Source organism: Nothobranchius furzeri, chromosome 1 (genome assembly GCF_043380555.1).
Source record: "Nothobranchius furzeri strain GRZ-AD chromosome 1, NfurGRZ-RIMD1, whole genome shotgun sequence".
Classification (NCBI taxonomy): Eukaryota; Metazoa; Chordata; class Actinopteri; order Cyprinodontiformes; family Nothobranchiidae; genus Nothobranchius; species Nothobranchius furzeri.
This window is the reverse complement of record NC_091741.1, coordinates 55,135,054-55,161,137: the sequence shown is the minus strand read 5'-3', so window position 1 is coordinate 55,161,137 and position 26,084 is coordinate 55,135,054. Positions and strand designations below refer to the sequence as shown.

The window sequence follows — 26,084 nt, the reverse complement described above, 5'->3', positions numbered from 1 at the left end:
AGACTTAATAACATGCAGCCGACTTGGTTGAAAGTTGAACATTTTAAGCCTTGTCATCTCACCTCAAGGCAAGTTGGTTGTTTAGTGTCTGCTCATGGGCTGATTCGGTATTATAGCTGTATTCCATTTGATGTCAAGGTGTTGCATTATCTAGCCAGCTGCTTTTGGAGATGCTGAATGTATGGACACACTGTAAAGTTCATACCTTGGATCATTGTAAGTGATTTTTATTTTTTCACTGCCTGAAGTGCTTCTTATCATTGATGAGGCAGAAGGGTAGCATTTTCCTTAAGCACTAAAAAGAAGCAGTGCTCTTATGAGTACTATCACATGAACACACGTGTGTAGTTTATTTCTCTAGACAGCAGCCCTTGGATGAGTTTCTTAAACCTCCTTTTTGATCCTGCTCAGAGTTGGTTTAGCTTTACAACATTTTAAGAGCTTTGATTTCCCCCACAGCCAGAAAGCCACTGTAGAGCCAGCTCTCTGTGTCACATTAAATGTTTCTCCTGTCTTCCAAAGCATCCTCTGGTGTGATCCAAATCTTTGTAGAGCACCACATTGCCAGAGACCAGTGTTTGCAGGCACACTGCACGATCAGTGCAGTGAGGATAACCTTAATTTTAGTATAAAAATATAATTTTAAAAATGGGACATATTATGCAAAAGTCATATTTTGCATCCTTTTGTGCTACCACTTTGGTTTCTATTGCCTCTGTAATCGCTCAAACATGAAAAAAATACCCATCCTTTTTTGTCAGCGTTTGGTTTTTAGGATTTTTGCACTTAAAGTTGGTCATTTCAGAAGATCCCAATAGAGCCACCTCTCACATGCAAGAGAGAGCTGCTGATTCAGGTGCAGAGGTTCAGCTCTGTTCATTGTGGAAAAGCTGGAAAAGTAGCGGTCAATTAGTAGGACTTTTTTGTACGGTGACTTATCAACAACATGAGAAGGCAGAGATGCTTAGTCCGTCTTGATTCTGTGCTTATTTTTGTAATGTATCAATACATTTAGTTTTGGCTGCTTTTATTTTATTGGTTTATGTATTACTCTTCTCCTTCACTGTCATGCTATAGCTAACAATATTCAGGCAAAGACCTTACATTTCCATGTTTTTATTTAATTTTTATTTTTATATGTTTTCTGCACAAATACTTCAAACAATTTTAATATTTATTCGATCAATATCTAATGAAACTTGTCAAAAACCTTGTGAATTATGACCACACTGAGTCTACGGTTAATTAGACTTTTAGAGAGAAAAGGTTTCTGACTGACTGCCAAACAAGGATTTTACTGACATGGACAAATACAGAGGTCTTCCCTGCTGAGTAAAGTTAAACACCGACTGCCTGAGTGAATGGATGCTTGTCCCTAATGTCTTTGTAACCAGTTACCCAGTATAGTCAGTCAAAGCTGCCTATAGCAGCAGTTGACACTACGCATGGGCAATATTACGGTAATACCGTATACACCCGGTGTTGAAAAAAAGTAGCAACAGTGACAGTTCCAATCCCGTCATGAAAAAAAAAAACTGCACGTAGGAGACACTGATTAACTCATTCACTGCCATTGACGACTAAAGTCGTCATTTTAGATCCAGCCGTTCACTGCCAATGACGACTAAAGTCGTCATTTGCATTTTTTTTACTGTTTGAGCATTGGAACGAGCCCCCGCGCTGAGAGAACAAACATCTCAGCCCTGAAGCCGATCTTCATCCGCATACGTCACATGATCAGGAAGCAGAACATCCATGTGTTAGGAGATCGTTTTGAGCCGTTCCTGTAAAAAAAGTGAGGTGCGAACCGGAAAAGCGTCTGCCGATCACAATTCGACAACGGATTATGAAAGAACGGATAACGCTCGAAACACACGACTTCTTCCTGATGTAAGAGGTGAGTCTCCTCTTTGTTTTGGTTGTTTTGGCATCGAAATCATGCTAGCGCGCAACGTTCTGTGACTCTTAAAAAAACAGTAAAAACGGTGAGAAACGCTGGCAGCGAAGGCTGTTAATGATCAGGAAACGGCTGGCAGTGAATGAGTTAAAAATAACAATACATAAAAAAAACGATAAAAGTCATTTAAAGGTCCACTACTGTACGACCAGTTGACTAATCTGGTCCCAAACCTACTGATGTGGTTTAGTTCGACAATTCACCCAAAATCCATTCAATCAAAGAGCTTTTGCCTATTAGAAATATTACCTGATCAAGTTATCAACATGGGGAAAGGAAAACAATTAAGTCTTCTTCCTTCTGCCCTCTTTCACCTCCAGCTGTCTGTTTTCATACCTTCACACTTCATGTCACACACCATCATAAATTGGTTCTCATTGGGCCCTCATCTCATGTGATTTTGAATAGAAGTGTGTGTGTGTGTGTGTGTGTGTGTGTGTGTGTGTGTGTGTGTGTGTGTGTGTGTGTGTGTGTGTGTGTGTGTGTGTGTGTGTGTGTGTGTGTGTGTGTGTGTGTGTGCGCGTGTGTGTGTGTGTGTGTGTTTCCTCACTGCACCTGCGACATCAGGTTTGCCGTGTTGCCTCTCCTCTTAATTATCCAACAGAATAAGTACCACCTCTCTGGAAAAACGTTCTCTTCTCATTAACAAGGTAACAGCGTTATCAAGCTAATTGTGCCACTGAGAGGAAATCACGTTTTTTTTTCTTGTTGTAGCCGAAGCTTAGAAAGGTTAGAATTATTAAAAAATTTCACCAGGTGGTAATGCTTGTCATAATTTTTTTTCCAAAGTGTCACGTCTTCAGCTGTGTCACCTGTGTCATTCTGAGGGTGAGAAGGATATTGTGTCGTTAGGATTTAGCACCTGAAGCTGAAGTCATTACAGTCATTAGATTTCAGCAGAACTGCTGCCATAAATTCTAAATAATGACTAAATTAGAGCATATGAAATCTTGTTAAAACTAGCCAGAGCTGTCGCTCCATAATGGTCAACAACTCTGGTTTGTTTGTGATTAATCAGAAGCAACAGACGTTTTTCAGACTGGCGTGGCTTTTCTTTTCTTTTCTTTTTTTTTATGCGTCGCCACACGCTTTATGATTACTGTACATCAGGCTAAACTAGCTCGTTCATCATCTTACATCACATTACCTTGTGGCCCGTATTTGTACGAGGGCAGATGGTGGCAATAGTGAGTGTGTGTTCCGTGCACAGCCACATCCGTGCACGTGTCTGAGTATGTAGGCGCTCGCACTCTGTCCCCAGAGATGTAACACAGCGCCACATGCCAAGCTGTGCTGAGCTCTCACAGCTGGCAGCGACCAAGCAGTTGGTCCCTTCGGACAAGTTGCCCCCTGCGCCAGGACAAACAGGAAATGCGCCCCGGGGCTTGGCAGGAAACGACTCTCAGGCCAATAGAAAGGGAGGCGAGGAAGCAGGGAGGGGAGCGAATCAGGATAACAGCTTGGGAGAAGCAGGGTAGCAACAGAAGAGAGGGCAGAGATGTGGCGAGTGCAAGGGAGGAGGCACAGAAAAGGGGAAAGAATGAATGCACAGGAGAAATCAAAAGATCACCAGGGAAAAGTTGGGGGATCGTGCGACTCAGTGTAGAAACTTTGGATATCAGTTTGAATTATTGTATGAAATGACTGATTAGGTTACTTTCAAACAATTACATTCTCAAATCAAATTTCTTGTCAAAGAGGCTCATTTTCCTGTTTGTCACTTCTGGTCTGCAAGGCTGCGGTCTGTTTGCTCAAGCTTTTTGGTCAGTTTGATCACAAAATGCTATTTTGGTCTCTTTGTTCGTCCATGTCAAACATGTTCTCGTCTCCTGCCGAGGCGGATGTCCGTATCTGCTCCCTCAGAGGATCTTTGGCGAATTATTTGACATTCAAGCTGAAACACCCCCACCCACCAAAAAAGGTGTTCAAGCTTCGCTCTAAATATAACCTAAGAAATTCTCCTTCAAAAGGAGTTCACTTTATTCCTTTTAAGGGGTTCAGAGGTCAGCTTTTACAGTTTTTTGGAGTCAGAGGTTTTAATGATCGTGTCCTAATGTGTTTAAAATAGATGTTCTACTTGTAAAGGTAGTTAGAGATTCATAGAAGTACCTGGCTAAAAAAACATGACCATAAAAAGTATGGAGCACTGATCCACATGAAGCTGGATTTTTCCCTTGATGACCACAGGGGGCAGTGTTAGCCCACCATCCATCCAGACTGGCCAGAGCTGTCTCTCCTCTTCCGCAGCTTCTCCTCCTCCTCTCAGCCCTTTCTCTAGTGTGCCCTTGTTATTGTGATGAGCTCTGCCTAATTCCATTGCAACCACTGGACACTTGGAAGCCGTCCCTTCTAATCTGTTCCTGAGTCAAGGCCGGGTTTGGGACTCTGCCCGACAGCAAGGCCGTGAGCACGGCGAAGACTGATTTGAGACTTTGGGATCCTCAGGGTCTCCCGAAACGCTGGAGCGGTGGCACTCTCGCTGCCCTGTTAATCAGCAATGACACCACGTGAATTGCCAGTCAGTCTGTTTGCAATTAATCTTTTCAACTGCAGATTTAATGGCGTCAGCGACTCAGGGTTGCTGCGTACCGTAGAGGTGGACTCGTATTCATGTAATATTGTCTTCCACATCGCTTTGGAGGAGATATAAAATCAAAAATTGAGCCTAAATTGATCAGATGGTGGCTGCTTTTGCTTCTGTGCCATTTTGTTTTCAACACAGCGTTTAGATCTCGTTGATTGTCTTTGATGTTATCTTTGGCAACAATTCAACTAAATTCCCATTCATCAGCTGGCTGCCATTGTTCTCGTCTTTTGGATGACCTCTCCTTCTCCGTGCTCTTTTTATGTTTAGATCTCATTTCAAATACGATTTATAAGATTGAATCTCTGCATGTTTGCACAAGCAATGCGTTTTATAACTACACTGACATCTAATCACAGCACGGCCCCCCCTGACCACCACCGCATGCCTTATTAAAGATCGGGCAGATATGTCGGCAAAATGAGATTTTTTTTCTCTTTGCATCTGGCCTTTCTGACGGAATGAACAGTCGGACTGAAATGAGGGAACAGTAGCCTTTGCTCAAGATTCTGTCCATCTTTACCTGACTTGGAGCAGACAAGATAATGATGAAAGTGCACACACACACACACACACACACACACACACACAAAAGCATTCAGTCTAGCTGCTACAAGCTTTGTAGTCGTGGCTCACTGCCAGCTCCCTGTCCGTCTTTTCCTGTCCATCTGACTGAGCATGCTCATTAGAACCTTGACAGCATTCCACAGGGGTTGCCAAAGATACCAAGCAGCGATGCCAAGTTTTGAATTTGTGGTCAGATATCTATTAAAAATGCAGCAACTCACATAAATACATGAAAAGTGTTTGTTTCACGACCACACACACACACACAAAGGCACATGCTTTGCTCTTGTCTCTTTCGCCTGCTCTCTTCCTTTTTTTCCTTCCCTCTTCTCTCCAGATCATTGTTAATCAGTCTCGTCCCATCTTCTCTCCGCTGCCTGTCAGTGGCTTGTCAGAAGCCCGTCAGAGCCCCTGCAGTCCGTCACACACTGCTGCCGTTAATGACATCTGATGACACCCATCGCTGAAGTCACCCACTGGAGATGACTGGGGACTCTGTCTGCTTTGAAATGATTTCTTTAGTTCAGTCCGCCGCGTGCCTCGGGATACGTTTAAACCCAGCTTTGCTTTTATTTACTTGCAGACAGTCGATATTCCACCCTGGAAGCCCAACTTTTAGACCACTTATTCAGTGGGAAGGTGCTAAATGAAAAACCGGGCTATGTTCAAAACTGTAAACGAAGCTTCTTGTAAACGGCTTGCTGTGTTTCCAGCTGGTAATTTAGCATCAAATGTCGAGCATAGCTTAGTTTTTTTTCTTTAAAGTTATTTTTTGTCACTGGAAAATGTTAAATACATTCAGTCTTGGATACAGAAACGGTGCTCAATTTTCTTTTCATTCAAACGCCTTGACATTTTCTAAATGTTCAAAACAGCCATAAGTAAGGTTGAGCCGTTGTTTTAAATAGATGATTATCATTCAGCTGCTCTATTAGTCTCCTATTTACCACCCTCCTTATGTCCGTTCTGTGCAGCATCTTTGTTCCTTTCTCTCCAGCTCTTTTGTATCAAACCCCATTACCTCCCCACTTGCTCCCACTCTCCCTCTTGAATTCGGCCTCTTCAAACACCTGTAACCCGCTCGTCTGAATGGCGGTCTTATGACAGAGCTCTTGCTGTGCCGGATGCCTTGATTTGCACTCAATCCTTCTTTATTCTTACTTTCTCACACAGCATTTCTTGAACTTTCACTCCACTTTCCTTTCACCCGTCTCCCTGGCTCATTTCCTGTCCATCTCTTCTTTTCTGCAAAGCAAATTTCTTACCCTTTCATTGCTCTCGTTCTCTGTTCTCTAGAGGAGGAAGTGGAGAACTTTGACGTGTCCAGCCTTGAGGAAGAGGCTCTCAGAAACATCGAGGCTGACAGCTTCTGGTGCATGAGCAAGTTGTTGGACGGCATCCAGGTAAGCTTGAGTGCATGTTAGGAAGATGAATGAAGTCAAATCAACTATTAGGTTTAATTCAACAACTTTAAATTCTAAAATACAGAGCTGTGAAAGGGTTACGGTTTTCTCTGTTTTTGCTCTTTTGTCACATCAAATTTGTTTCAGAGCAGCAAATAAATCAATGTTAGGGAAAGAAAACCTGAACCAATAGAAAATGCAGTTATGAAATCCAAACCAACCTAGCTCTATGTGAACATCATATTCCCCTTAAACATAATGAGGGTTGTAATATCCTTTTATGGTAGCAACTACAATCATAATTATGTGATACCTGGTAATGAGTCTTTTACATCACTGTGTAGGAAATTTGGCCCACTCTTTCTTCATTGTTGTAATTCAGCCCCATTGGAAGGCTTTCCAGCAGTTTAAAGGGATACCAGACAGTTTTGGCTTGCTTTTAGGGCCCACCAGTGTTCCGTTCTAAAACTGAATCGTATCTCCTCGCAGTGCGTTCGTCTTTTTAATACCCTAATCCAACTGCAGAAATGTCTCCTCAGCCTTCATTAGTGTCTACAGGTGTGATTGATGACTAAATCAAACAAATCAGCTGTGTTCATGATCTAAAACATGCAAGAAATGTGCTGGAATCAGTCTCTAGCACCAGGTATGTCAGATCCACTTTTATTAAGTCCAGCAGGGACCGGACCGGCATTCTAAAGTTACAAGTGTGTTATTCTGGCCACAGAGGACAGTGGTTGGTCACTTTAGCACATACTAGCTCAAGAAAATGATTTTAAAATATGAACACGTTGCATTGTTTCCCTTTGAGGTCAAAGGTCAGATTTTCTTCAGGATTTTCTACCAGAGAGCAGTATTTATGGTTTCATCAATTATAGTAATTCATCCACATCCTAAAGCAGGACAACAGCTTCAGACCATCCCACTACCTCCACCATGTTTGACAGTTGATCCAGGTTTATAATGCGACACCTTCCCAAAAGTTTTCTACTTTTATTCCATCAATCCACAGAATATTTCACTGAAAATCTTGGGGGTAATCAATTCTGTGCTTTATTGTTCTTATTTTTAGCCTTCAGAGGTTTTGGCCTTGGGATTCTCCATGGATCTGCTATTTGAGGCTGATCATGTCCTTAGCAGCCCATTTCATTCAGCATCACATTAAATAACCAAATGTACTAATTAAAGATAGGAAACAAGTGCGCAGTATCAACTGTCGTAACTTGGAAAAAACAGATGGATCTTTTGTGTACTCCACCGCCTTCGGCATGAATTTCATAATCTTACATGCTCTAAAGCAAGCCTGCGTGTCTACAGCGCAGAAAAATACATAGTGAGCGCAGCACTAAACTTCCTTTTGTTTCATCGCTTCATCCCAAAGCCTTTTGGCCACCAGCTCTGCTAATCGACCTGGCTCTCAGCGGTCATGGTCGAGCCATCTGTCAATTCCAAATATGCTTGCCTGCGCTGATGGTAGATCCAGCAGCACTACTGTTACTAAGCTCCCTCAGTTTTGCCTCTATTTATAAAATGTGTCATCAAACATCAGATTTACAAAAAGTGGTGGTATCCTTTGAGGTGTCAATTAAAGGGCCTGCATGTAGTACTTAAAATAATAAGCAGGTGGGGTAGGATTTTAATTAATTAGGAATTCTGTATTTACCTAAGTACAAATAAGAGGTTAAAAGCACCCTGAATTATGGTAGGGCAGACTTAGAGGGTCCTGTTTATGTTGCTCTAATGGTTGCATTATATCTGTGCTCTAAGAATACCATATAGCTGTGCACCAAAGGTAATTAATACTTCAGAGCTTGTGCTGTGCATAAAATGTGAGCATCCTTAAATAACTGTTAACCAGTTGGTAGGCATTTCATTCAGGAAATTAATAGTGGCTGCACCTTGTTGCCCCTGAGAGAGGAAGGAAGAGGGAAGCGAGTGCTTGAGAGCAGAGGAAGTAAGACAGAGGAGGAATAGTGTGTGTGTGTGTGTGTGTGTGTGTGTGTGTGTGTGTGTGTGTGTGTGAGTGTGAGTGTGAGTGTGAGTGTGAGTGTGAGTGTGAGTGTGTGTGTGTGCGCGCGCACACTGTTGTTCACCCCATGGTTGTTTGTTTATGACCTTGGCTCCAAACTAATTATGTTCAATGCACCAGAGAGACCCGTGTGTCCCCCTCCTAATACTTCCTAAACAATCTTAACAGAAGCTGAGTGTTTCAGCTCTGTAATTAGCTGCAGACCTTTGAGCTGACCTGGTCTCCAACACTCCCACATCCACTATCCACAGTAACACTAAACTGACTCTGGCTGACCAGTAGCATGTGATCGCTAACCTTCGAGCTTCTCATATGTCCATTATGGCCCATCTAAGTGGTGTCATAATGGTGTCCTTTTGTTTTGGATCAACTGATGTAACACAGAAATGATTTCATTTGCATAAAAATGAAGAACAAAGCTGTAAACGGGATGTTTGAAAGCCACTCAGTTGTCTGGAAATTTCTCAAACTGTGATGCACTTTTTCCTGCCCTTTTGTAGATGAGCCACGGTTCGCGGGCCGTTCTTCTTGGTTCGCATAATCACCTGGTAGATTGTGGACGCACACTCCTTCTAGCTCTCAGATTTTCTTATTTCTTCATTACAGGAAATTGTTCATTAGCTCTGGTTTTAGTGTTTCACAGCTAAGCTTCTTTTTTAAAAATTTTTTTACCTAAAAGGGAACATTTTGGCTGTCTGTTCACTTAAGCTGCCTCTTTAATGAGCTGCTGCTTTAATTGGCAGCTTCCATCCCCTTAAGAAAAAAAGGAGGAACAACCTAAGGCCTTCTGGACTAAAAGTTTCATGCAATTTTATTTTCTGTGTTGACAAATTGGACAGTATTTTCTGTAATAAATGTGACCTTCTTGTTAGTGGATGTGGGAGTTTACACTCTGTACAGAGTTTATATGTTGATTCCCAGTTAACCCTTTGTTAGAGAACATTTCAGTTCCTGTGTCTGATAAATGCATGCACTGAAAGTCACATAAAAGCAACTCAACAAACAAAATCTAGGAAAAAAATGTATAGATACATAAATTAAAATGTACATTATCATTAGCTAAATAATAAAATTCTTCTTTTGAAATTATTTTCTTGAACGTTTAAAAATGTTGTTGCTTTAATTTAAAAAAAAGTTTTTCATTGCTTTTTCTTGTGGCCACTGCAAGGTCAAAGAATATTTTTATGTGAGGTTTATGTATTCCAAAATAAAGATTTTCAAGGTATCCTCAGACACACTGACTTTGTGGAAATTGAAAATATTGTGGTCTAAATAAATGTAAATTGTTAAACAAAAAATTAAGTATTATGCTTGACAATACTGTTCTCACATTTTGAACAGGCTAGAGATCCGATTTTAAAAGTTACTATATAAGATACAAGCCTTTACAAGTACATCAGTAGTGTACTTCAAGGTTGTCATCACCTTGCAAGTGCTGCCAGGTCCTAGACAAAAAAAAAATTGCACTTGCCAATTGAAACACGCACAGAGCGCTTGTATGTTGATAACAAATGAACAAACAAAATTCAAACATTTATGTTCAAACAGGTACTTAATACTCAAGTAACATTTTCTCAAAATACATTTATTTTTACTTTCAGGTAATTATTTGTGTTGATGCTTTTTAAAATTCCACTTACCTCTGGTCAAAAGCATTTTGTATCTACGTTTGGTTGGCCCCTTTGTTCACATCGTTCACTGCCTTTTGGATAACTCCTCATCTGTGAGAGTTGCTAGTATTAGTTCATCATTCTTGGACATAGAACCTTTCCCACCAGAAATATTGAAGTTTAAGTACCTTACAGTGACACAATTTTGTGCAACATAGAACAAAAAATTACTTCCATCCATCCCTCCCTCCCTCCCTCCATCCATCCATCCATTCATCCATCCATCCATCCATTTTCATCTGCTTATCTGGATTCGGGTCGCGGGGGCAGTAGCCTAAGTCGAGAGGCCCAGACTTCCCTCTCCCCAGCCCCTTGGGCCAGCTCCTCCAGGGAAATCCCAAGGCGTTCCCTGGCCAGGTGAGAGACATAGTCCCTCCAACGTGTCCTGGGTCTACCTTTAAGCCTCCTCCCGGTTGGACGTGCTTGGAAAACCTCACCAGGGAAGCATCCAAGAGGCATCCTGACCAGATGTCCGAGCCACCTCAACTGGCTCCTCGCGATGTGGAGGAGCAGCAAATCTGCTCCAAGTCCCTCCCGGATGACTGAGCTTCTCACCCTATCTCTAAGGGAGAGCCTAGCCACTCTTCGGAGAAAACTCATTTTGGCCGCTTGTATCCGCAATCGTTCTTTCGGTCACTACCCAAAGCTCATGACCATAGGTGAGGGTAGGAACGTAGATCGACCGGTAAATCGAGAGCTTCGCCTTCTAAGTCAGCACTCTCTTCACCATGACCGACCGGCACAATGCCCACATCACGACAGATGCAGGACCAATCCGCCTATTGATCTCACGCTCCAGTTTTCCCTCACTCTTGAACAAGCATTTGTCATTTTTTTTTGTTAATCTCATACAAGAAATCATCATTCTTCCAAAAAAAGTCATTAATACAAAAGGATTTGCAGTTTGCCAAACTTTGCTGTATAGGTTTATGTGTCTTCCACACACGTCCAGCACGAGTTTCCTTTTAACCTGCCATCCTCAGCCTGGGAAATGAAGTCAAAAATTTTCAAAAAGTCCATTATGCTGCCAGCTCACCCCTGAGGGCTCTAAGTTTTTAAAGCCAACAGATGAAAACCTGCCTTTTATGCTAATTTAGCTGATATGTCTTTTACAACAGGAGCTGTTGAATGTATTTTTCCTGCCCCGGATCCAACTTTGAGAAATGTAATTTTTTGCCCTGGGATCTGAACTTTTTTTTTTCCAACGCTAGTCTTTTGGTTGAAGTCCAGCACTTTGACATATTACTCCTCTAGATGGTGCAGACCTGGTAGGAGACATTGATTTTATTTGTCAGGCAATAATGGAGTAATTATATAGATTTGTTACTTCAACTTCAAATCTACTCTGTCCTTAGTTCTCTGTTATTAGTATGAGGGGATTATTAGGGGATTTTTTTAACAGCCTAGGTAATGTTTTTATGGGTAAAAATATCTGTTATATCCACATTTAAATCTCACACATGTGGAATTTTGTTCTTCTATTACTGATTAGTTTGTATTGTTCTTGTTTTTCTAAAGTTTTTGCAAACCAAGATGTGTTACAGCCAATTAAACCCAAGAAAATGCATACTAGATAGTCTCTGGTTCCTTTGTCCTGATTGTTGCCCACATTTTCACTTGATTTGTTTTTTGGCACATCACTGTTTATGCTGCACCTGCTACAAATTCTGACGGCCAACCATTATTTTAAATGAACCTTGATGGGTAAAAGGGTAGAGAATTATTTTCCAGACCTTTTGCTAATACACATTTTTTTGGTACATATTTTAATTTGGGGGCATCCAACTTCCTTTATTTTGGTCACCATTATGAATTTATCTTAAAAGTAGAATAAAAAAATGCATTGTTCCTGTTTTCACAGACGTTCAGTGATGTGGATTTAATAAGTGAAAAATCAACCAAAATAAAATGGTCAGAAGCTTAATCTTCTACTGCTCAATGTCTGATCTACCTCCTTTCTTCTTTGGAGCTCAAGCCAATCAGAACATGCCTGCTCATTGTCAAGGCAACCATCTGTTCCCACTGCAGTGGCTATGGGGTTTCCCTGGAGTGAGAACAGGGGTCTGAGGGACAACATCTAGCAGACGGTACCCAGACCAAACCAGACGCCATGTCCTGTTCATGTATTCCCAAGGGTCCCACAACATTACCTTGGACTGTCACTCAAAAACACACACACACACACACACGCACGCACACACACACACACACATGATCAGCCATCTGCTGTGTTTGCCCACCTGGTATTGTTTGTATTGTTTATTTGTAACGCCTTTTTTTAGACGTTGCTTTATTTTCTAAGCGTGAGCTTTTTTAAATCACAGTTCTTAACTTTCCTTACTTATCCTTGCTCATGGCTCAGTGTAACAGATTAGGTAGCATGTTGTTTGCCTCGATGGCTAATACACAGGTCAGTGGAGATGGTGGTGGCTGCAGTTGCTTGGGGGATGAGATGAAGGCCCAGGAAGGATGGATGAAGAAAGAACAACAGTAAGACACGTTAACTGGATTAGAATCTTGTTTACAGCGAGGGATGTTGAGTTAATTACATCAGGGATCATGTAGGGCAGGTTTCAGCTTTTACAGCAGTGACTAATTTACACTTTATTCCTAATTCCATTGAAAAATGTTATGTGATGTAGCGTAAAGGCTTTTTATTTTTTTATTTTTGCCAGTTTAAAGTTGCGAAGGATGTGTCGGATTCCATCTTTTATTTAAAGTGTCTGGCTCACTGTTCCCTTGGTTTAATTATGCAGGAGATGTAGACTTGGGTGACGGTTCATGCATTTAGATTCACTTAAGTTACTGTCTGCTTTCAGCAATGACCTGGTTTCCTAAACCTAATAAACTGTAGCGGTAATAGTTTAGGCAGACAAATGCAGTTAGGTGCATTTGCAGCAGAAAAGGTACAGAGCTCTTCTGCTTTTTCTTTTTTCCACACAACAAACAAATGCCACTATCAGACAAAGATAACCTGAATAACAAAAAGGCTTCAATTGATGATTTCATTTAATAAGGTTCAAAGCTATCCCAATCAACCTGGCTGTTTGTGAACAGGTAATTGGCCCCTAAACAAAAGAAATGGTTGGAGACACTTTTGGCAGCAACAACTGCAGTCAAGTGAGAACTGGTAATGGGTCTCTCGCGTCTCTGTGGACACGTTTTGACCCACTTGTCTTTGGCAGAATTGTTTGAATTCAACCACATGGGAGTTTTTCCCTTCTGTTTAAGGTCGTACTAAAACTTTGAGTTAAATCTTTGCTTGGACAAGACCACTTGTATCTCCCCCCAAACATGTATTTACATTTACTAAAATGTTCACATTTCCTTTACTTGAATTGAATTGAATAGCCTTTATTGTCATTGTACAGAGTACAATGAAATTGGAGTGCTACTCCCTTGGTGCCTGCTTCTTCTTCTACTTCTACTTGTGAATCTTATTGGCATTATTTCTTTTCTTTCATCTAACTCTGGGCTCATCCATACATTATTATGCGCTTATGCGGGATTGGGTCACGGGGGATGCAGCCTAATGCCTGAGCCATGCTTCTGCGTCAGTGCGGAGACACGCACCTCTATTATCCGTCCTTGCAGGCCTGCTGGAGAGCCCCCGCAAGGACGGACGGAGTCGAGCTCTCCTTTCTAAACATCCGTCCGTCGATGGAGAACACAAGCTTGTGATTGGTCAGGACACTGCTGTCGTCTACACCGCCACCATTGCGCCTTCAAAAACATAGAAAGAGCCGAGAATAACTAGCAGCAGACACGGAGAAGCTTGAAGAATACCTCGCAAAAAAACTCTAAAAATATGAATGTTTAATTCCCCCGTGACTGGAGGAGTGAAAAGATGCGCAGCAAGTGTTTTATTTGTGGACGGAAATGACGGGAAACATGGGTTTAGAGGTGGCGAGCACATGAAGAGGTGGAGGAGAATGAGAGACAAATTTGTCCGTGTTAAAATGTCTCTTATATACAACAAAACCACAATATGAACACACCATCTTAGACCGGATACATGACAGGATACCACAGAACAGCGCTACACCGTCTGTTGTCCTGGCGGGGAATTGCTTTGCAACACTCTCCATGGGATGGAGAAGTATGAGGGCAAAACATCTCCGTCCGTGCGTGCGTCTCTTCCTTTTGGAGCTGACGGAGAAGCATGACTCAGGTTTAAGCAGAGAGGCCCAGGAGGCATCCTAACTAGGCCACCTAGCCTAAGCCACCTCAACTGGCTCCTCGATGTGGAGGAGCATCGGATCTACTCCGGACCCCTCCCAGATCACTGAGCTTCTCACACTATCTTTAAAGGAAAGCCAGACACCGTTTCAGCGGTCTTGTTCTTTCGGTTACTACCTAAAGTTTGTGACCATAGGTGAGGTTAGGAACGTAGATTGACAAGTAAATGGAGAGTGTCGCATTCCGGCTTAGATCTTTCTTTACCACGACAAACCAGCACAACGCCTGCATCACTTCAGACGCAGCACCAATCCGCCTCTTGATCTCATGCTCCATCTTTCCCTCACCTGTGAACAAGATCCCGAGGTACTTAGGGCAGGACCTCGTCCCTGACCTGAAGTAGGCATTCAGATCCTGGATGGGTTTAGTTTAAAAAAAATAAATAAATAAAAACATTAATAAGCTTTAAACAAGCTTTATCATTCTCTGCCTCTTTGAAGCATAAACAATCTGACTTTTTTCTTGAAAAGATCATTTCTTTTAAATGACTCATGGTCCTCATTTAAGATTAGATGCATATTTCTGTAATTTATTGCGTTTGTGTGTCTGAAAATGTGGCCTTCATTGAAAGTTAAAGGTGATGACGAAACTCAAGACAGAACAAAGGAAGCGACCTAATCATGTCTTTCTAGAAGTCTATTTAAGCACATCTTTGTCCCCACATGTTTGAAAACTGTTGGTCTGCTAAGGCAATCGCTCTGTGTTGGCCGTCTTCTTCAACACCTACGGTAGCAGGGAATCACAGATAATCGCCTTGTCCCTCTGCCTTCTCTACATCACCGTGTCCGTTATATTGTCTAGTCTTTATCTTGACCTGTCATCTCTCTTTTTTCCTTCTCTTCTGCCCTCGTGTTTCCTTCTGTCACACACATACCACTTCCCCATTGGGGCTCTGTTGTGTTGGTTCTGTCCAACTTGCTGATAGACATCCGGTACCACAAAAGGAGCCAATCTCAGTTCAACATGGAGCCATTGTTGTCTCTAATAGAATGGACTTAGAGGTGAAGAGGAGCTATTGATTCAGCTGACTGGGAGAGAGGAGAGGAGGAAGAAGAGGATGAACAGAGTAAAGGAAACGGAAGGCTGTTGACACCTTGTTCAGAAAAGGAAATGCAAATGTTGTGGTTCTGTGATGTTTGTCTACGAAGCAGTTTTAACTTATGTCTTCAGTCAGTGGATGGACAGAATGGAGGAGGAGAGGAGAATGTTTGGACAATAAAGTAGTTGGAGCTGATTTCATTCTGTTTCTTCAGCTGATCAAAGAGTAGACATGTTGGGTTTGACAGAGCGAGGGATTGAGTAGAGGAAGAGTGGCGATGAGAAAACATGGAAAATTGGACTAAATAAAGAACTAACTGTGAAAAGGAAGTGAATAAAGGTGAACAATAGTGTTTTCTGTAATGAAATGGGTGAAAAAAGGAAATATTACATAAAAACAATGATGGCCTAATTTTGTACAACTGAGATATAAAAAGGAAATTGAGAACTAAAGTAAAGTAAATATAACAAAAAAAATGTACCACTTCATGTGGATTAGGACTTTAAACACATTGCTATGTCTCCATGTACAAAACTGTTATGCACACTTACATATTAATTTGGTAAATTGTGTCACATCTATCAACTCATGGGTCTGTGTTCAACGTATTTAATCCAGTAGGTGGTGATGTTGCCCTGGTTCCTCAAAAATCTGTTAGAAAGAAATTAAAAAGCAAAAAGGAAATTAACACACTAGTTAGGCTGCAAACAGTCTCTTCACCCGCATGCAGCCATGGTGTTGTGTGCTGCTGTGGCTCCCAGACTCTGGAACTCTCTCCCCCTCAGCCTGAGATCAGTGGATTCAGTGGTCTCCTTTAAAAAGCAGCTGAAACTCACCCGTTCAGTCTGGCTTTTTCACCACCCTCTCCTTGTTCTGCTCTTTTCTACCTATCCCAACTTACATTTTCTTTCTTTCTTTCTTTCTTTCTTTCTTTCTTTCTTTCTTTCTTTCTTTCTTTCTTTCTTTCTTTCTTTCTTTCTTTCTTTCTTTCTTTCTTTCTTTCTCTCTTTCTTTCTTTCTTTCTTTCTTTCTTTCTCTCTTTCTTTCTCTCTCTCTTTCTCTCTTTCTTTCTTTCTCTCTTTCTCTCTTTCTTTCTTTCTCTCTAGCTATCTCTCTATCTCTCTTTCTATCTCTATCTCTCCAATTGAGGGTCAAATAAAAATCACTCAAGATGCGGCTGACCCACAGGGTGCATTTCTATTGAAGACTCTGTTTGTTTACACGGAGGGGGTGGGATTTGAAACATAAACTCAAAAAGCCACTGATGGGTGCTCCATTGATTTTGATTTAAACCCCTGGGTTTTATTAGGATGTTTAGTCAATTTGAATATAAGTGTCAAAGGGACAAAGAGTTGATAATGGTAAAACTCGCAGACTGATATTTCCTCCAAAAGCTTTAAACAAATCAACAAAAACCTAGACAGGATTTTTTTCTTTATTTTGTGCTTGTAGCTATATTTGTGATCTTTTTTAACCATCTTCATCATTTTAAAAGGTGTAAATCATCTTTAAACATTTCCTCTTTCTGTATTTTCATTGGTTCATTATCTTCTATCATACACACGTCTCAGTCATGGAAAATGTGACTTATGCAGGTTGTCCTGTCATGGCGTAAACATCTGAGTTCATTTGCCTTACTCAGCATTGCATGTTCTACCACACAATGCTGTAGTGTTGATGCAGGAAATTTGATATGTTTGCAGCTATATAGGCTTCCTCATTCAATCCAATCCAGAGGTCATGCAGATGGTTTTACCAGTAAAAATGTGTGCTGTATAGAAGAGAATATACAGTAACAAAAAGGGAAATTTTTAAAAGAAGGCTATGATTTCAAGATTGACACCATCAAGTGATTTTGAAAGCAGTTTTTTGTTGTGCAACTGGCTACAGACCTGCAACCCAGTCTTTGCTTAAGAGGTGATGTGTGAAACTGCCTGCAGGAAGAGGAAGCTAGCAATAGGGAACGAAGGGCAGTTGATTAAAGGCAGCAACTTCAATAATGTAAATGTAATTACTTTCAGTGGTGCTCACACTTGCTTAGCTCCTAACTGCATTAACTCTGGAGTGGTAAGGAAAGAAAAAAGGACTGGACAAACCAGAGAGGCTCATTGCGGAAAACGGAGGTAGGGGATGCATTTAAATGTTCAAAAACCAAAGTGAAGTCACAAGGTGTTTTAGATAGTGAAAAAAGAAACAGGACTGGAATGTGTAATCACTTAGAGGAGGATTATTGCAGGATGATGGAAGGAAAGGTTAGGATTAGTAATTTTGGGTTACTTGTGAAAAGTAGAGCTGAAGTTGTCATGGCTACTCTGCTTTCTTATGTTGAAGCAACAGCTGTGTTTTAAGATGAAGAGATGATTATGTACACAGACAAGATGTTCATCAGCAACATAAACCTGCAAACACAGTAGAGAAAAACTTTAATTAGCTTGATTTAGTGAAGATGTCAATAGTAGAAGTGGGTTTATTCATTCAGATGCTGTAAGGATGATGGGAATAAAAAAATATGATACTAAGAGATAATGCTAGGGCACAACGTGGTACTGATCTGCTCAGTCTGAAAAACAACCAAACCTTTTATTTTTCCTTTGCTAAACAATTTCCTCCACATCCCTTTTTCCTCCTCATCTTCTCCATCTTCCTCCCTCATTCTATCATCTGCAGGGTAGTTTGCCACATCAGCTGTTCTCCGTCCACACTAAAATGACCCCACAAGGAAACATAATCCTACACGCGTTCATGTGTTTGGGTGCACACAAAACGCCAACACGCTGATCTTGCACAGATTGTATTCTGCAAGCTCAACCAACGAATACTGCTAGCTCCTTTGATTTTGATCAGCTTCTGTTATTATCGCTATATTCTCCAGAAAATAAATATGGCTTAAGCATATACAATATGTTTGTCTTAATTTGGCGTTAGCCCGAGGCGTTAGCCCGAAACCAGTGTTGTTGCAAAAGTTCTCTTTGGACCCTCTTTGAATTGGAAATAGTGAGTTGAAGATTTCAGATGCTCTATTGGATCAGTGCTTTTGGAGCGTGTAGGCCATCTTGTAAATTAAAGTTAAAAGAAAGTACAAAAGGAGTATTGGGTTAATAGAAGCCAGATTAACGCATAATGGGTACATTTTACGTCTGTTTTTAGCAGAGGTGGACGATGTTCCAAAAATGTACTTTTCACAGAATGCATGTCTATTACCAACGTCATTTAGCCCATGCCAAAAGATGTTGGTATTTTAAGAAAAAATAAAAAGATGTGTGTACGTTGCTGATATTCATATCCCTGTAACATGTTTTGGTATGAACTGGATGGAAGTGGGTAGAGTCACGTGGCATGTAGAAGATGTGGGCGGGGCAATGGGTAGCGGCTGGTGGTTTGGTTGCAGCAGCACCAAATACAGAATTTTTCCTAATGGTTATTTAAGGATTTTAGGCTTCTCATCAACAAAATCTGCCACCACTCCTTCTACCTGTAGCTGTACATGTACTTATCCATTTATTGTTATCGAGGTGAAATGCTCATTATACAGTATAATGATACTGATTTGAAGCCATATCAACAGCCCTACTTTCCAATCAATCAAACACATGTATATTCTTCAGAAGATCCAACCACCTGCAATTTTAACAATGCCCAGGTTCCTGCCTTGAATATCACAGTTCATTTAAGCCATTGAAGGTCATGCCATGCTGGCAGATGATATGGTGTAATGGGTCATAGCCTAGACATGACTTCAGTGTGTCCATTCCTGTACCACATTCTCATTAAATAGTCAATGCTGGTGATCATGGTTCCATATTCATAAATATGCAACCACCACATTTCCCCTTCTCTGATAACTAATAAACTGCCACTGATATAACCAACCACCACAACTGCACTACAGGCATTTTTGGGCCAATTACAATTATTCTGATTCTAATTATACTTATTTAAACGGGGCAATTTCAGTCTGAGTTTTATCTTTTTTTATTCACTCAATGTTTTAGACAAAAATTTCTTTTTTCTTCCACTGGTAGCTTTTTAATCACCTTTTTGTTATTTGAAGTCAAAAAGTCATGTTTTTTTCATGCCAGTTCCAGTCAGGTGGCCTTTTTCTTTATTTATGGCTTTTAAAGATGGACCAGACTTCACAAAAGGTGTGAAATTGCCCCTCAGTAAACAACCTGACATCTGTTGTGGCAGCTGAAGCTTCATGAAAATTCATTCACAAACTGAAAATTGGAAATTTTCAACCTTTACAATGGGCACTGTGAAACACTGACCCTCAGGGCCAAGTGGCTGCAAAGCATCCCTCTGAAACAAATATGAGCTTTATCAAAAAAGACCAGTTTCACGGCTTGTTGAACAAGTTATTTACCCATAATTATAAACTAACAACACTCTCCATGGCTGGTTGGTGGGTCTGAGGGCCATATTATGTAAGAGCATGTTTATTCTACAACAGAAAGAGTCTGAGTTACTCATCCATGTACATAGTTAACTATTTAATTTATGATGCAAAAGACCAAATCTGGTTATGGACATTTAGATGAGTTTGGGCCCATCTCACTGTCAATTATGCATCTTTGGCATAAAATTTGTTTGATTTACTTGAATCAGTCACATATAGAATTTATTATATTGTTATATTTTAGTTGTGCACATTTAAAAGTATATCCCAACCTTAAGTGAAATTGCATCCATTGTCATATTCCCAACAATTGCATAAAAGGGAAAGAGCGTTTTGTAACCTACCCAGTCCTTCTCCTAATCTGGCAGTATTCGGATAGATTTAGCTTTGCATGGTAACAGCTAGCATCATTAAAATTCAAAAAGACAACTACTTTTGTAAACACAAATATGTGGCTACTAGCCTTATACCCAGTGCTGGATTTTGAAGTAACAGTTTAGTAAGTTGCAATAAAATTGGCGTAGTACATGAAAGGCGAAGCAGTTATCTGCATCATGTCCTTGAGCTTTGCAGCAGTGGCTTACAGCGATTCTTTGGCACAATGTAGCTCCAAGTCCAAATCAGCTCCTGGAGTTCCTTTGCGTTATTATTTTCATTTGCAATCGAACTGATTATGGAGATCACCAAGAAAAATTTGGATGATTATTGAGTAGTTTTCATGACTATTTGCAACTTAATTGCTAGCTGTTACCATTCACTTACATTGTCTATGCTAAGCTACAAGTAACAGAATATTTGCCAGATTAGGAGAAAGATTGCACTGATTACAAAATGCTCTTTACCACTTTACCACTAACTCTGGGAAATATGACTGCATTTAATTAAGGGGTGAAATAAACCTTTAAAGCCTTACAATTTTACCGGGTGAATGTGGCATAAACTGAGTATGATATTCCAGCTAAGTAAAAAATGTGCCTAATTAATTATTTGAAAGGTTTAAACAAACAAAATAAAAGTCCCTAAAGAAACGCAGTATTTACAGTTGTTCCACTGTTTTAGATAGAGCTTTAGTCCACATTGACTCACTTGGATTTTTCTCCTCTCCTCAGGACAACTATACATTTGCTCAGCCTGGCATTCAGAGGAAAGTCAAGGCCCTGGAGGAGCTGGTCAGCAGGATTGATGGTGAGTTATCGCTTCTGTCATCGTCCATCCATCCACCCACCCACCCACCAAGCCATCCATTCATCTGTCCATCCATTTACAGTAGTTCCTTTTTCGTCTCAAAATTTGGTTGTCTTTTTTTTAAATCAATTCTCCATGAATATTTACTTGGCAGATACTAAAATGAATGTTTTCCACAATCTGTACAGGGATTAATTATACAAACAAATCCAAGCAAGTAAAATCAAACCAAAACAAAACACTGAGAGGGGTGCCCAGAGGTAGTTGAGGCAGCATCCCTCCGCCTAATTGAAACAACCCACTGGTCAAGAAGGCAAGCAAAATATTTAGTTTTTAATGGTTTAGTTGGCTTCAATCAAGTACCCCACAGAAAGTGACCAGAGGCTTTGGATCTAAACGAGGGTGATGTGGAAGTCCCTGATCCAGAATGTGTGGCATCTGGGACATAAAAGAAAATACTTCACTTGTTTTTACATTTGTCAGCATATGAGTTTATTTCAGAGAATGATGATAGGCACATAGAGGAACTGAACTGACACTTTTGTCTGGAGATGAAAGCTTAAATCCACTTCCCACAATGCCCCAGGACTGCCAATCTTGTATTCACAGTTTTATTGCATTTATTACAGAACATAAGATTGAAAATGCACTTTAAATCAACTCTTGTCAGCCTTAATTTGCTTATATATGTACACACACACACACACACACACACACACACACACACACACACACACACACACACACACACCAACAAAAACAACAACTTTAAATAAATTATCCTGTATCTCTGATTTTATTTCTATCCTCAGCCATTGCAAGTCTTGACTTCAGTTTTAACATTTGAATGAGCAACTTAAAATATCAACTCTATTGTGACAGGTCACACTGGATTATTTTCCAACTCAGTAACACACTTAAATGTTTTTAATTCCCAAATGTGCTTTTGCTCTAGTGTCTCATTGACACAGTGTTGTGTTTTTATTAATCCTGCTCTAAGGAGCCTCCATATGCGTTCATACAGGATGCAATGTGCAAAACAAGCTCTTATCACAGCAGGCTTTTGTTGAGCGGTCGTGTTCTCGGCTAACCTTGATGCCGTCCCACTCTCCTGTCACCTGCTCTGTCAGCCAGAGGGTGAGCAGGATTCACCCGCTGCATTTAAATGGACGGGAGGGGATGTAAGTGTGTGTTTGTGCGTGCACAAGAGTAAATGTCGATGAAAGTTAGTGACTATATGCAAGCCTGTCTGACACATATGCACCGCTGCCCTGACATTTTTTAGACAATACCCGCAGGGGCTGTGTGTCCAAATCAGTCGGAGACGACACATGTGGACTTTAGACTGCCAGGTCTCTCAAAAAGCAGGTATTGTCTGTGATGGAATGATAACATGCACAACACGTATATTGCAAAGAACAGAAAAAATGCAATGAATGTTCAGCTCAAATCTTTGCATGAAGTTTTCGACAAATCAAATGAAACTCTTCACCCATTTGGCCAACCGGGTGGTTTCTTATGAGTTAGATGCCACCCCCATAGGGTAGCAAAGACCTTTTTTTAGCTTAGTTCCGATTCTGCTTTTCCCAGCATCCACTGATTGCCTTTTCTTGTTCATTTTCTTTTTTCCTTTCCTCGCATCTTTTGATCACAACTTTTGCTTTTCCCATTGTTTATGATATGTTTTAGTCATTTATAATTAAAAAAAATGTCTTTGTTTAAATTTTTTGTTAGTGAGTTAAGTATTGTAATATAATAAGTCATATCGTCATCACAATATTAATCACAGTTATCGCACTTTGCAGGTTTTCCTAATATCATGCAGCCCAAATTTGAAGCTTGGTCTTCATTGATTTTGTTGTCACTTTTCTATCTAATTTTTATTTTTGTCCCAAAAGAGTGAGTCAGCATCAACATTTCAAAAGTGAATAATTGAATGTACTTTAGGATCTAACAAAAAGGACAGAATTGCAGAAAACTTGATTCAAAACACCAGAAGATAAAAGGCAATGTCACATTCTTCTAAATACTTTTCACATCTTGCTCAGTTTATTCACAAAAACAAGTCCATTAAACCCGGTACCAAGTTCAAATCCATAAAGCACTGATTTCAAGGCAAAGGCAACAACAGACTCCAAGTTGGTCCACCTCATCTGCACTCCACGACACACCCGCATCGACATAAAAAATGATCCAACGTTTTTACTGTATCTTCTTCCATAAGTGCCCTGTCATCATGACTGGGGCAGACATTTTATACCTCGCTAGCTTGACATTACCAGCTCTAATGAGATCACAGATACCTCTTATCTTGTGTTACAGGATTGTTTTTCGCTTTGCTGTCGACACAGCATCTGTTCTGAGAACAATAGCCTCTCATATCTCCCAAAATTACCCATCAGCACTTATCAGATGTGGGGTTATCCAGAGCGTTGTGTGTTGTGATAAAAACTGAGGATGCCTCTTCTAATAGCTGCTGGGCCAATATTTGACTGTAGCTCTTTGGTATGATTCTTAAATTAGGGTATATAATTATTTGCATTTACTTTTTATATTTATAACTTTTTTGAGTTATCCTGTCAATTACATTTACAGAGTTTATATTTAATGGTTATCTCATTCATTTGTGAATCTGTTTAGCACTCTTAACTGCTTGTAAGACAAATAATTGTGGCCCATTAAATATAAAAATGACCTTCTCAAAATAATATAAACGTGTAAATAAATCTACAGAAAAGAAAGAGTTGCTCATGAGCCACAATCTATTTTCTATTCACTTTTGTTTTCACGTTGCAGGTACTGTGGCCATTTAAAGTTCTTATGTCTGCTTCTATCAGCTCATTTGTAGCTCCTGTTTAAGAGAAGCAGTTTTTGTAGCTCGGTAGGAAGTCACGAACGTCAAAGGAGGGCCTCATTGGTCCAAAAACATCAGACAAGCTAAAGTTAATTCCATCAGCATCTGTGCTGTAAACAGCAGCTCCTACTCTGGAGAATTACCCCAACTTCACACTGGAAGCATCAGCAGCGTGGAACGGCAGCGGAACGTTGCTGCTTCAAATTGAATCCATTATAGACTATGGACTGCGATGGACTGGCAATCTGTCCAGGGTGAACCCCACCTTTATGCCCATAGACTACTGGAGATAGACACCAGCCCCCCACGACCCTGCATGGACAAGTAGGTACAGACAATGGAAGGTTGGATATAGTCTGTGGGTTGATTCAAACCGGCCGCGACATGTAAAATCTTTGGCGCGTCCCAAAAACAGCTTGTTGTGCCGTGCCGCTAAAGATAGGATTTGTTTATTTATTTTTTATTTTTTTGCTGTGAGCCACTCCTGGGAAACGTCAATTCATATACTGTTTCAGTGTAAAACATCTGGCAATTTTCAATGTAAAACTATTGCAGCGATGAAATTTTATATCTATGTAGACTACGTCTACACACTTAAGTGCTGGTACTGCTGTAACAAGTGAGTTTTCCCCACTGTGGTATCAGTAAAGTCTATTCTATTCTATCTCATGGCTTTATTTACTACAGATTTTTTAGAGAAATGCAGCGGTGTGTTTTTCGTGGCTTTAATCCTGGCAGCGGTGATGTATGACTTCAAACAGTGATATCAAATGTGATTTCCTTCATTTTTTGGTTTAATGGTGGGTGGCATTAGCAAAGTGTGACCTTTGAAGTCTTGAGGGATTTTGAGATCTTGTGACCAGTGACGGCTGGTGTGTTTATTTATTTTTGGGTAGGGTGCAACTTAACAGGTGTTGTGCCAAAAAGAGCGTACCAGCCGAGATTTGCATGACCTATGAGAAGGTGCATACAAATAGCCTAACAAGGTTTTTTAATAAATTTGTACTATTAACATGTTTCTTATCCATTAGCTTCCTTAAAAAATAATGGTTTATGGGCAGATAAATAAAAAAACTGACTGTTTATTGGAGGAACATTTGTCTTTATACATTTGTTATTTCGAGTCACATTCCCGGATTTTTAAACCAACATGAAAATTCAAGCAGGCAGAAAAAAATATATAAAAACCTTCAATAAACAGTAGTCTCCAACGTGTTTAAATAAAACTTGTTAAAAATGTAAATGTTAAATCATTATTTCATTATATTTCTAGTCAAAAACAAAAGGTTTTTCAGGAGAAACACAGAAAAGTTTTGACATTCTGAATGTATTAAAAATAGACTCATCACGCAGCGTTAAAGCTGACTTTAAGTGCAGTAAAAAGCAAAACAATCACAGACAGTACAGCTAAAAAGAACTAAAAATGAAACCAAACAGGCAGTTAAAACCATAAAATACACAACTGTAGAATTAGGCAATCAAAGTTGGACGAGTAATGCAGAAACATTCTCACACCTTTGCTGACTTTGGTTTGCTTTAGTACAGAATTTTTGGAATTAGACCAGACTTGCCTGATCAACGGCATTCAGTTCTGGTAGCTGCCTGTCTGGGACGCTGTTGCTGCAAACGAGTGCCGATGAAGGAAAACAAGACATGAAGAAAAATAAAGCCCATCATCATTTAGCCAAACACTTTCTCTACCCCCTAAGCTACATTTTTGTCACAAACATCATTCTTTGTTTGAATGTTTTAAAATGTTATTCCATTGACTGGTCCAATCCACGTACCACCATCTTCCATCTAAACAACATAAAAACGTAATAGTTTCTTTAGGTAGCAACGAGCAACCCTTCTTCTCCTCCTCACTGCTCCAAGTCTCTCCAGAAGACTTATATTCCAATTTTCTCTGCTAATGATCTTTGCTTCTTTGGACTTGAGCTGTAAGCTTTGTTTTGTTTGGAAAAAAAGTGCATTCTGTTTACGTCACTCCCGGTTCTCTTGATACGAGTCACACTGAGCATATTGCACAGGGCTTATGCTACTACTTGTAGCTAAATGGGAATATAAAGAAATTACTGCTTATCCAAACAATAATTGCATCAATTCATCAAATTTGTATATTTGAAAGAGTTTCAAACTTTCAACAAGACCCACTTTTCCT

At 40.2% G+C, this 26,084-nt stretch overlaps 1 protein-coding gene across 2 annotated transcripts in view; it reads left to right on the top strand.

The window, feature by feature from the left end:
- Nucleotides 1-26,084, top strand: part of tbc1d22a (TBC1 domain family, member 22a) — a 166,187-nt gene that overhangs the window by 90,595 nt on the left and 49,508 nt on the right. For both annotated transcript variants that reach the window (XM_015956713.3, XM_015956722.3), the window contains exons 10-11: nucleotides 6,405-6,511; nucleotides 20,994-21,069. In XM_015956713.3, coding sequence (XP_015812199.1) covers nucleotides 6,405-6,511; nucleotides 20,994-21,069 — 183 coding nt within the window. The remainder of the gene's footprint in view (nucleotides 1-6,404; nucleotides 6,512-20,993; nucleotides 21,070-26,084) is intronic.